The sequence below is a fragment of the Scyliorhinus torazame genome, chromosome 8 (assembly GCF_047496885.1).
Source record: "Scyliorhinus torazame isolate Kashiwa2021f chromosome 8, sScyTor2.1, whole genome shotgun sequence".
NCBI classification, from domain to species: Eukaryota; Metazoa; Chordata; class Chondrichthyes; order Carcharhiniformes; family Scyliorhinidae; genus Scyliorhinus; species Scyliorhinus torazame.
Window position 1 is genome coordinate 40,207,343 of NC_092714.1, and position 12,665 is coordinate 40,220,007.

Consider the following 12,665-nt stretch of genomic DNA (forward strand, 5'->3'; position numbering starts at 1 on the left):
GAGTAGTGGGGGCATTGAATGCACTGCCTGTGGAAGTAGTTGAGTCGGAAACATTAGGGACCTTCAAGCAGCTATTGGATAGGTACATGGATTACGGTAAAATGATATAGTGTAGATTTATTTGTTCTTAAGGGCAGCACGGTAGCATTGTGGATAGCACAATTGCTTCACAGCTCCATGGTCCCAGGTTCGATTCCGGCTTGGGTCATTGTCTGTGCGGAGTCTGCACGTTCTCCCCGTGTCTGCGTGGGTTTCCTCCGGGTGCTCCGGTTTCCTCCCACAGTCCAAAGATGTGCGGGTTAGGTGAATTGGCCAATGATAAATTGCCCTTAATGTCCAAATTGCCCTTGGTGTTGGGTAGAGATGTTGAGTTTGGGTAGGGTGCTCTTTCCAAGAGCCGGTGCAGACTCAAAGGGCCGAATGGCCTCCTTCTGCACTGTAAATTCAATGATAATCTATGATTAATCTAGGACAATGGTTCGGCACAACATCGTGGGCCGAAGGGCCTGTTCTGTGCTGTATTTTCAATGTTCTATGTTAATGTGAGCCTACTTGTGGCAATAAAAATTATTATTATCATAGCATGCACCAGCCTATATTACTGGCCAGAATGTAATGACCTCTCCCAAGTTGAGTTTGGAGGCAGAGGGGGAATTTAATTGATTGGGAGGGTTCCAGGTGGGCACCCCACCATAGTCCTACTTCTGCCCCAATTACGTCTAGGATGCGTAATCCCACGGACAGCCTTCCCACTCCAATGCCAATTAAAGCCATTAAATGGACAATTCATGACCCAACCGTTTGTATTCAGTCAGCGACGGGCTGGTCAATAGTGTTTGCTTTTGGGCTTCTGAGGTGAGCAATCTTTTGCAGTCTAGTTTCTTTGAGCGCACCATAAATAACAAGAGCTGCAACATTGATTTTAAGATTTTCTCATTTGTGAATGATCTGGCCCCATCATTTTGGGGATAAATTTGGGTAAGTTGAATTCTATAACAATTGCATGATAAAAATTTTTGTACATTTCTAACGCAAACTGCAATTAATTCCAAAACTGTATGCCACAGATTGTAGTCAATGTGAATACATAATCCATTGACTACTGGGCTATAAATTGCTGGGATGCAACATGGCTCCACTAATGATTATTTTTACATTGGACTTTGTGGCATGCAGTGGTGAATACCTTGTGGTGTGGACCTCAGACAATTGACATGAACTCCACAATGAATAGCTGGAATCACTAAGACAGGAAGTCCTGACGATTTTCGTTGTGCCATATTTTCTCCTTTGAGGTGGGAGTCACAGGTCAGGGCATTTCCTGATGTCATGATCCCACCTCCTGAATGGTTTACCGTATTTTTGCCCCTAGTTGGGAGTGGGCTGGAGTCGGGACCACACCACAGGGCAGAGGTGGGAATGGAAGTAGGTGGCTGTATAGCAGGCAGGTTAGAAAGCCCACCTCTATTCACTGGAACATCAGCCCAGTTCTGGAGATGAGTGTGAGGCCTCTAACATTTTCCCCCCAAGCTCCGTCACCCTCTTTGTACCAATCCCTGCCCTCACCCCTCCAAAATTCTTCCATATTCCCCAATTTCCACTCACCCCAGGCCAATTTTTGTTGCCCATCCCTAATTGCCCTTGAGAAGGTGGAACTGCCTTCTTAAACTGTTCAGTTCATGTGGTGTAGGCACACCTACAGTGCTGTTAGCAAGGGAGTTCCAGGATATTGACCCAGCAAACTGAAGGAACAGTGACATATTGTCAAGATGATGGACGGGATTTACCGAGCACCCCGCCACGTGTTTTCCAGCGATGGAGACAGCCAACCAGTGGGATGTACCGACTCCGGCATTGTCAATGGGATTTCCAGGTGACAGCACCCCTCATCACCTGGACAGATTTCCTTCTCTAACTGGCATTAGTGAACCAGTTGGGTTTTTATGCCAATTAGGGATAATTCCAATTTTAAAAATTCAAATTTCACCATCTGCCAGGGTGGGATTCGAACCCAGGTCCCCAGAGCATTACCCTGGGTCTCTGGATTACTAGCACAGTGACAATGCCACTATGCCACTGCCTCAGGTTCACACCTGTAGACAATAGCTCGAGTATTTGTGCTAACTGTGGGTGGACTGTTAAATCTGAGGTTTCATAAAGACTGTACCTTCGACCTTTAAGCACTACTTTCACTGGAGCAGGAGAGAGGGGAGTTGGGGTGGGGGAGGCGGGTGAGAGAGGCGATTGTGTCAGTGTTCTGAATTGGACAGCCATGATTCAATTGTGCAGCTGCCTCCAGTCATGTCAGATATTCCAGTTAGCAGTGGAAAACACGATGGTGCAGAGTAGATCTGGTAGGAGCAGGTCTGAACTTTGCAGAGTTATTTGGATAGGTGGCGTATCATTTTGGAGGGGTACACTACATCTTTGGATAGGTTCTCAGGATATGTTTGGGGCAGGTAAGGTGCTCTTTGGGAGGAGCAGGGTGCACTTTGGGATTGCTAAAAGTAGATATGAATGTGGATAAAAAAGTGCATAAACTCATTGGACCGGTCAAAATGAACAAACAAAATGAACTGTTAAGCTATCAAGGCATTTAAAACTCCTGCTCTTTAAATATTTGAAAAGAAATGTCTGCGTTGTTGACAAAACATCAGTACTTCTTTCTTTACTTTGCCTGTTAAACCCTGAGGGTTTCCATTATCAGATGCGTGCTGCATGACTGATTTCAGGACCTTCCACTATCATTGTGGGGCGCCTCTCATTCAGAGTTTGATTGACAGCTCCAAATGGTTATAGACTCTTTGAAGTGGGACTATAAATTCCAACGTTTGTTTATATAAGATATTAAAGAAAGTTAAAAGTAGTGAATCAGTTTTTAATCAATGAGAGTGTTTTCATTTTAAATACTGGTTTCTTCAGGAGACACTTCAGAACTTTAGTTAAGCGCATCTCAGCATGGGTCCTAAGGATTGCCGTTGGTGGATACTGTGTGAGTTGACATGGTATATGTAAGGGCAATGGCAGTTTTATTGCTTTGTTTTTTTAAACATTTGACACATTTGACATAGACCAAGGCAACCAATCAGCCCAGCCCACCTCCATATACGGCAACCTCCAGGAAATTAATATTCCCCCCCGCCCCGCCCCCCCCGCCCCGCCCCCCCCCCCCCCCCCCCCCCCCACGCCCCCAAGCTAAAAGTCAGACCTTCTGGGGCATCTTTTCCCAGGTTGCGTTTGCAGAGCTGGGAGTTGCCTTGACACTGCAAGTGTAAATTCAGGTTTTGGTCGCCATATCTCACAGGGATGTATCAGGGCTTCTAAAATATCATTGAACTTCACAAACAGAAATCAGTCTGCAGCCACCTGCAAGACATAGAGCAAGAAATAAAGGTAGCCAGCCCTGCATCTAAAGCAGAGAAAATGCTTATTGTTCATGAAGCAGAGCGTGAGTGGGAGATCCCTGCTCAAATTGAAGGGACCATGGGCGGGATTCTCTGATCCTGAGGCTACAAAGTGTTGACGCCGTCGGAAATGTTTTTCCAGGATCAGCAATAGGGGCCAGCAGGTCGCTGGAGTGGTTCACACTGCTCCAGCTGCTGATCCGGCCATGGAATGGGCGCTGGAGGATGCCGCATGTGCAGTGGGTCTGGCGCGATCCCGCGCATGCGCAATCCCACCGGCGCGATTTCCGTGCATGCGCGGTGTCTCCCTTGTCCGCACCGGCCCCGACCCAACATGGCGCAGGAGTACAGGCGCCGGACAGAAGAAAGGAGGCCGGGAGACAGAGAGGCCGGCCCACCTAGCGGTGGGTCCTGATCGCGGGCCAGGCCACATCGGAGGCCCCCTGGGGAGAATCCCGCCCCAAGTTTGTGAGGATTTAAAAGAGGCTGGAAGATTTGCATAATTTGGGCTAGACAGAAAGAATTTTCAGTGTTACCCTCACAGTGAAAGTCAGTTCTGGTATAAGAAGTTATCCAATTGGAAAAGGAAGGAAGCCATTGTGTGGCTTGGTAATTTCACCAAGACTTACATAACACTAAATCCAGAATGGCCTGTTCCCTCGTGGGCTCCATCACAAGCTGTTCCAAAAAGCCCTCCTGTAAACATTCAATGAATTCCCTTTCCTTGGGTCCACTGGCAGCATTATTTACCCAGTCCACCTGCATATTGAAGTCCTCCACGATCCCTGTGACCTTGCCTTTCTGACATGCACTTTCTATTTCGTGGTGCATTTTGTGCCCCTGGTCCTGACCACTGTTAGGAGGCATGTACATAACTCCCATTTTGGTTTTTTTGCCTTTGTGGTTCCTCAACTCTACCCACACAGACTCCACATCATCTGACCCTATGTCGTTTTCTGCCATTGATTTAATTTCATTCCTAATTAACAAGGCAACCCCGCCTCCTCTGCCCACCTCTCTGTCTTTTCGATAGGTTGTGAATCCCTGGATGTTTAAATGCCAGTCCTGAACCCCCTGCAAGCACGTCTCTGTGATGCCTACCACATCATACCTGCCAGTCACAATCTGGGCCACAAGCTCATCTACCTTGTTCCGTACACTGCGCTCATTTAAATATAGCACCTTTAATTCTCTATTGACCATCCCTTTTTGTTTTCTTAGTGTGGTGGACCTTGGTTTACTGAGCCTTTCCATACACTGTGTCATATTTTGTGGGATGGGGACTATCGTAACCTCTCCTGAGTTCTGTCTTTTCGTGCTTTTTTGTATTCCTAAGCAGCTACGCTTCCCACTGATTACTTCACCTCTTGGTTCCCTGACTTTCCCTTCCCCCCCAATCTTTAGTTTAAAGTCCTATTGACCACCCTATTTAGTCTTTTCGCCAGAACACTGGTCCCAGCTTGGTTCAGGTGGAGACCATCCCAACGGTATAGGTCCCCCCTGTCCCAAAACTGATGCCAGTGTCCCATGAAAAGGAACCACTCATTCCCACACCACTCTTTCAGCCACGTGTTAACTTCCCTTATTCTTGCCTCCCTATGCCAATTTGCATGTGGCTCGGGCAGTAATCCGGAGATTATGACCCTTGAGGACCTGTTTTTTAATTTGAATCCTAGCTCTTTATAATCTCTAAACAGGTCCTCTTTCCTAGACTTGCCTATGTTGTTGGGACCGACATGGACCACAACAACTGGATCCTCCCCCTCCCTCTCCAGTATCCTTTCAAGCCGGTCATAGATGTCCCAGAGATGAGCCAGACTTGATTAAAGATCTTAAAGTAAGGGAACACTTAGGAGGCAGTGATCATAATATGGTAGAATTCAATCTGCAATTTGAAAGAAAGAAGGTAGAATCAGATGTAAAGGTGTTACAGTTAAATAAAGGTAACTACAGGGGCATGAGGGAGGAACTGACGCAAATCGACTGGGAGCAGAGCCTAGTGGGAAAGACAGTAGAACAGCAATGGCAGGAGTTTCTGGGAGTAATTGAGGACACAGTGCAGAGGTTCATCCCAAAGAAAAGAAAGGTTATCAGAGGGGGGATTCGGCAGCCATGGCTGACAAAGGAAGTTAGGGAATGCATCAAAGCAAAAGAGAAAGCCTATAATGTGGCAAAGAGTAGTGGGAAGTCAGAAGATTGGGAAGGCTACAAAAACAAACAGAGGATAACAAAGAGAGAAATAAGGAAAGAGAGGATCAAATATGAAGGTAGGCTAGCCAGTAACATTAGGAATGATAGTAAAAGTTTCTTTAAATACATTAAAAACAAACGGGAGGCAAAAGTAGACATTGGGCCGCTCCAAAATGACGCTGGTAATCTAGTGATGGGAGACAAGGAAATAGCTGAGGAACTAAATAAGTACTTTGCGTCAGTCTTCACAGTAGAAGACATGAGTAATATCCCAACAATTCAGGAGAGTCAGGGGGCAGAGTTGAATATGGTAGCCATCACAAAGGAGAAAGTGCTAGAGAAACTAAGAGGTCTAAAAATTGATAAATCTCCGGGCCCAGGTGGGCTACATCCTAGAGTTCTAAAGGAGATAGCTGAAGAAATTGTGGAGGCGTTAGTTATGATCTTTCAAAAGTCACTGGAGTCAGGGAAAGTCCCAGAGGATTGGAAAATCGCTGTTGTAACCCCCCTGTTCAAGAAGGGAACAAGGAAAAAGATGGAAAATTATAGACCAATTAGCCTAACCTCGATTGTTGGCAAGATTCTAGAATCCATTGTTAAGGATGAGATTTCTAAATTCTTGGAAGTTGCAGGGTCAGATTAGGACAAGTCAGCATGGATTTAGTAAGGGGAGGTCGTGCCTGACAAACCTGTTAGAGTTCTTTGAAGAGATGTCAAATAGGTTAGACCAAGGAGAGCCAATGAATGTTATCTATCTTTGATAAGGTGCCTCACGGGAGACTGCTGAGTAAAATAAGGGCCCATGGTATTCGAGGCAAGGTACTAACATGGATTGACGATTGGCTGTCAGGCAGAAGGCAGAGAGTTGGGATAAAGGGTTCTTTTTCGGAATGGCAACCGGTGACGAGTGTTGTCCCGCAGGGTTCAGTGTTGGGGCCACAGCTGTTCTCTTTATATATTAACGAACTAGATGACGGGACTGTGGTATTCTGGCTAAGTTTGCCGATGATACAAAGATAGGTGGAGGGACAGGTAGTACTGAGGAGGTGGGGAGGCTGCAGAAAGATTTAGACAGTTTAGGGGAGTGGTCCAAGAAATGGCTGATGAAATTCAACTTGGGCAAGTGTGAGGTCTTGCACTTTGGAAAAAAGAATAGAGGCATGGACTATTTTCTAAACGGTGACAGAATTCATAATACTGAAGTGCAAAGGGACTTGGGAGTCCTAGTCCAGGATTCTCTAAAGGTAAATTGCAGGCTTAGTCCGTAATTAAGAAAGCAAATGCAATGTTGCCATTTCTCTCAAGAGGCTTGGAATATAAAAGCAGGGATGTACTTCTGAAGCTTTATAAGGCATTAGTTAGGCCCCATTTAGAATACTGTGAGCAATTTTGGGCCCCACACCTTAGGAAGGACATACTGGCACTTGAGCAGGTCCAGCGGAGATTCACACGGATGATCCCAGGAATGGTAGGCTTAACATACGATGAACGTCTGAGGATCCTGGGATTATATTCATTGGAGTTTAGGAGGTTGAGGGGAGATCTAATAGAAACTTACAAGATAATGAAAAGCTTAGCTAGGGTGGACGTAGGGAAGTTGTTTCCATTAGCAGGGGAGACTAGGACCCGGGGGCACAGCCTGAGGATAAATGGGAGTCACTTTAGAACAGAGATGAGGAGAAATTTCTTCAGTCAGAGAGTGGTGGGACTGTGGAATTCATTGCCACAGAGGGCGGTGGAGGCCGGGACTTTGAATGTCTTTAAGACAGAAGTTGATAAATTCTTGATTTCTCGAGGAATTAAGGGCTATGGAGAGAGAGCGGGTAAATGGAGTTGAAATCAGCCATGATTGAATGGTGGAGTGGACTCGATGGGCCGAATGGCCTTACTTCCACTCCTATGTCTTATGGTGTTGTGGGGGTGGTGGGGGCGGGGGACTTTGGACTAGTTCTAACCATGGCATTGGAATTCTGGTGCGAATTGGGGAATTTCTTTTCAATAGTTTAAGAGTATAAAATACTGTTTAGATCATGCTGTTTTTAGTTTGTTTGCTGCAGTAAATGTCTTAAAACCTGAAGTTGTGTTGTGCGATCCTTTCAGCCAGTGACTAGAAATTCAAATATTTTTTTTAAAGTTATTGGTTTTAAAGGGGGTTATAACACAGTAACTGGGGAAACTTTAATGAGCCCATGTGCTGATAGGGCCTTCTGTTTGCAAACCTGCTGGAAATATTCCATTATATATTATTGTCATGGTTGCTAGATTTCTACTTGGAAAAAGATGTAACTGCCTTTTGCTGAGACACCCTCAAGCAAAGGTTGTTCAGTGGTGCAAGTTATTACTAAATCACCTCTCTCTTTAATTTAGCCCACATGATGAGTATGTCATGATTAGAAAATTGCAGTTAGAAACAACTTGTCTATCGTCGTCCTCATCTTGTATACATACTCTGTATTAAAAGTAGGTTTCAGTTTGGTTTTGACTGAAAAATTAAGCACTTCTTCTGATGATTGTAGATTGTACCATTTTACAAAAACAGACGCAGAACCTTTCATGGCAGGAAAAACTGTAAAGACAACCACAAAAATTCAACTGACAGTAAGTAAAAATGATATTGTATTTGTGTTTTTAAATGAGATGCTAAATTTTAACATGCTTCAAAGTGTACAATTCTACAAATCTAAGCATTCACTTAGATTGGCCAGCGATGTTTCAGAAATCATGCCAGATTATCAAATTGGTGGGGCCAGTGAGTACCAAAGGAGAAGTACAGTTTCTTTGTTCCTCACTATATCGCCTTTTGCCCATTTATGAAAAACAGGATATTGTGATTGTAACAATAACTAGCATCCAACAAGAGGTTGTGTCAATGAAAATGTATTGTTTTTTTTCTTTCATTCCGCTGTTACTTCTACATTCAGCGACTCCTGGCTTTAGGTTGTAATCTCCGTTACTCAGCTTGTGGAGATGTTGGTTATACATAGCCAGAAAAATGTGAACTTGCAACTGAAACAACGGCCACACCCAAAACTGGTTTGGGCCTCCTGAGTGTGACCTTCGACGAGCATATTGCTGACTCCCACACCTTTTGCACCAACGTTGAAATTCCCCTGTCTCAATGTCTTCAGTCCCTGCCAAGAACTCCAATCTCTTTGCACTAACTCTCGTTAGTGCCATTTCCACATGCTCTAGCTAAATCGGGCTCTGTAAAATCAATAAGGGGATCAAGGGTTATGGGGAGAAGGCAGGAGAATGGGGATGAGAAAAATATCAGCCATGACTGAATGGCGGAGCAGACTCGATGGGCCGAGTGGCCTAATTCTGCTCCTATGTCTTATGGTCTTATGGTTGTCATGATATTCAAACACACACATCATGATAGACACACCAACAGACAAATCAGAACACACAACACCACAACCAATGACAGAAAGATATAAAAGCACAGACACGACCCCCGGTGGTCAGTATTAGCTGCAGAGGAGAACCAGGACACATCTGTTGCCAAACACACTTAGGGAGACAGCACGTGCAGAGTATCCAGAACGAACTGTATTATAAGAGTTATAATAAAATAGAGTTGTACCACATACAACTGTGTTGGCTCATCTGTGCACCAGAGCACCCAACACCACATGGTACAGGAGTGGATCGATACCTGCCGGCATACCTCCGTGTACACAGACAACCAGCAGTGCCCAGGCATGATGTACGAGCTCCCGGTTCCGCAGCCGCTCCAGTGCCATGGCGACCTCCGCGAAAACTGGCGGCGATTCCGGCAAATGTTCGAATTGTTCCTGGTGGCAGCTGAACTCCAAGACCTGGATGATAGGGAAAAAATTGAATTTCTCCTCACCATCGCCGGTGCAAGGGCAAGAGAAATATTCAGAAGGTTCAGGTTCTTCAGGAGGCAGCAAAGGTACGATTACCAGGCAGTCCTGGGCAAATTCTCCAAGTACTGTGAAGAAAACGCAATCCAATCGGCACATAAAGGTAAGAAAAGCTGCAGTACTCACCTCGTGGCTGGGATCCTGGAGCCCGAATTCCCAGAGGCCGAAATCCCGGGCCTGAGAGAAGGCTGGGTCGAGGTCGGCGGCCATCTTGCTAAAGGTATCACGCTAGCACAGTTGCGCGAGCAGTGCGCAGAACCGGAACTTTCGTTTGCGCATGCGCGAGATGCTGCGCATGCGCAGTCCAGAAAACGGCCATCGGTAAAGGAACAGCGATCTGAGCATGCGCAGTCGCTTCCTACGTGCTACATACCGAGCGTCAGGATGTCAGAGGCCCCAGACTGCACCAATTTAAAAGGGAAACGTCCCAAATCCAATTTAAAAGGGAAACGTCCCAAATCAAAAAAACAAAAATCTGTTAAAGCTGTAAAACAACCCTCCCTCACCTGGAATGACAGCACAGTGCCGCAAATTGACCCAGGAGATGAATTTGACCTCCGAAGAACCCTCCGACAAGCAGTTACCTACGCACAAGCCGATGATTCCGACCTTGAATACTTCGATGACGATCTTTACAGTGTTTCCGGACCTCGCGAGCCCAATGATAGCTCCGTGGTCCTATATGACTATGACTCGGACGAACCTTTCGTGTTGCACATTGGCGGCCCCCACATTGAATCCGACGCAGATGCGGATTCATTTTTCGGATTTGAGGAGCTTCAATCCAGCAGATATGACGTTCCAACTTATCAGTACCGGATGATGCTGCAGCCTGACATTAACAGACAGGGAGCGGTGCAAGCACACGGAGAGTGCCCTGCTGCCACACAGAGCGTGGTCCATGTCCCGCTCAACGTTCCCGACTCTATGAAAGAAGACATGCAAGACTCCAGAGTGCAGTCCTCGCATGAACCAGAAGTGACTCCAGTGTCACAAGCTTCCACAGCAAGCTCGTGGACAGACTCCACAATTGCAGAAATGCAAGACTCCAGAGCGCAGTCCTTGCACGAACAAGAAGTGACTCCAGTGTCACAAGCCTCCACAGAGAGCTCGTGGACAGCCTCCACGATAGAAGCGATGCAAGACTCCAGAGCGCAGTCCTTGCACGAACAAGAAGTGACTCCAGTGTCACAAGCCTCCACAGAGAGCTCGTGGACAGCCTCCACGATAGAAGCAACGCAAGACTCCAGAGCGCAGTCCTTGCACGAACAAGAAGTGACTCCAGTGTCACAAGCCTCCACAGAGAGCTCGTGGACGGACTCCACGATGGAAGGAACGCAAGACTCCAGAGCGCAGTCCTTGCAGGAACAAGACCATGAGGGTCTAGCAACCTCTCCTGACCAACCAGCGGCAGACGATGCAAGTCTGCCATGCTCACGTGAACAGCAAGAAGGCTATAACAGCCTACCATGCTCCACTACACAGCAGCATGAACATGACGGTCTCTCATGCTACAATGAAGGGCACAGCGCTGAAGACTGTTCAAGCCCAACTGAAGACAAGCCAAAGGAATCGCCTCGTCCAAGCCCGAAGAAAAAAGGTTTATGCGCTGACCTTCAGGATCATTATAGCCGAACAGAGATTAATAATGCTGCACGGCCACAGAAGGATGCTGAGGATTTGCTAACGAAATTAATTGAATGTTTAACTTGCAAGGAGCAGACTGAGAATTGCCAGTGTTTTAGTACGGATCGAAAAAATGGACAAGACATTGATCCTCAGGTAATGGAAATAACACAACCTGAATCATATCTACAGCAGGGACAGATGTCTCCCTTCAACACAACACCGCAAAATCCCAACTTCGGAGACCAGCAGTTAGTCAGTAATGACTCTTCAAACCTTGAGGGGAACATTAATTGCATTGAACCTATACACGCTCCACTGATTATTGAGCAGAACATTGGAGCAAGAATCCTGAGGACACCGACATCGAGTAGCCAGATAACGAATTTAAAACCCACAGCAGTTTCAAGTGAACCAAGTGTGCTTTCCACTAATGGTGAATACGCAGATAAGGTCGACCCGATTATCCATTGTACCACACTAACCCCAGTGATTAAGCAGTTATGTATGGGGAGTATAATGTGGGCAATTGAGAACAGTAAAAGAGAGACTGTGACCATGCCAGTCCCAGCAAAATCAGACCCAGAGACCATGAAGGCATGTACATTAGACAAAGATACATATGAGGCACCTGAGAAGAAAAGTGAAACGGAATGTTCTTTGGAAAATAGTACAATGTCGATAGAAACATTGGATCCTATATTCGAGACCATACCTATGGGAGAATTTGGGGGTAATAAACAAGGTTCTGCAATGTCTGGGGGAAGATTTAAAATTCCAAAGAAGAAAAGCCCAAATGAAGGACAACGGCAAGACAATGACAGTCCACCGACATGGTGTGCACCACCAGATGAAAACTCTGACAATTTACCCAACCCTAGTGAACAGCAAGCTGCTAATGAGGATCTATCCACGGGATGTGAGACGAGTGACGACAGCATCCCACTTCCCATGCAAAAGGTGCAAGGTGACGGACCTCGCCTAGTGCGTACCGAGGCACTCGACGATCACGGTGGGACCACTGACGACTGCGGTGGCGGCGCACCGCTTCCACCCTCGATGGCTCGACCCTCTCCACTGGTTGGTGCATTCCTGCATATTCCGACTCCAGAAGTGCAGCTTCAGGGAATCTCGGCTGCCTCCAGTGAACCTGTTGGGACTCCGGACGGGGGGCATCGACGGAAGGCAGACCGGACTCCAGATGGGGAGCAGCCAAGCGCCGACTCTGATTCGCGCACGCCAGACCTTGCTCCGGACGGGCGGTGTCGCGGCCTCGGTGATGGCACGCTCAGGGTGACGGCGGATGCCACGGTGACAGGGAATGGATCGCGTGGCAGTCCCACTGGGTCGGCAGTGGCAACCAGCACCGGCGGTCCAAGATGGACACACCAATTCGCGCCATCGCCAGACGTTGATGCGAGCAACAATTCTCTCTCCAAGGCGACATGCTTCGACGTTTCTCTGCGGAGTCGCCCTTCCGGCACAGCAGGTGGCCGGAACCAGCGTACACGGTCTCGGCCAACTTCCACATCTGGCACAGTCATCGCCTTGCATG

At 46.9% G+C, this 12,665-nt stretch overlaps 1 protein-coding gene across 1 annotated transcript in view; it reads left to right on the forward strand.

Moving 5' to 3' along the window:
• LOC140427776 (sorting nexin-9-like) overlaps positions 1-12,665 on the forward strand; it is a 169,236-nt gene that overhangs the window by 71,124 nt on the left and 85,447 nt on the right. The window contains exon 6 of the mRNA XM_072513416.1: positions 8,111-8,192. Coding sequence (XP_072369517.1) covers positions 8,111-8,192 — 82 coding nt within the window. The remainder of the gene's footprint in view (positions 1-8,110; positions 8,193-12,665) is intronic.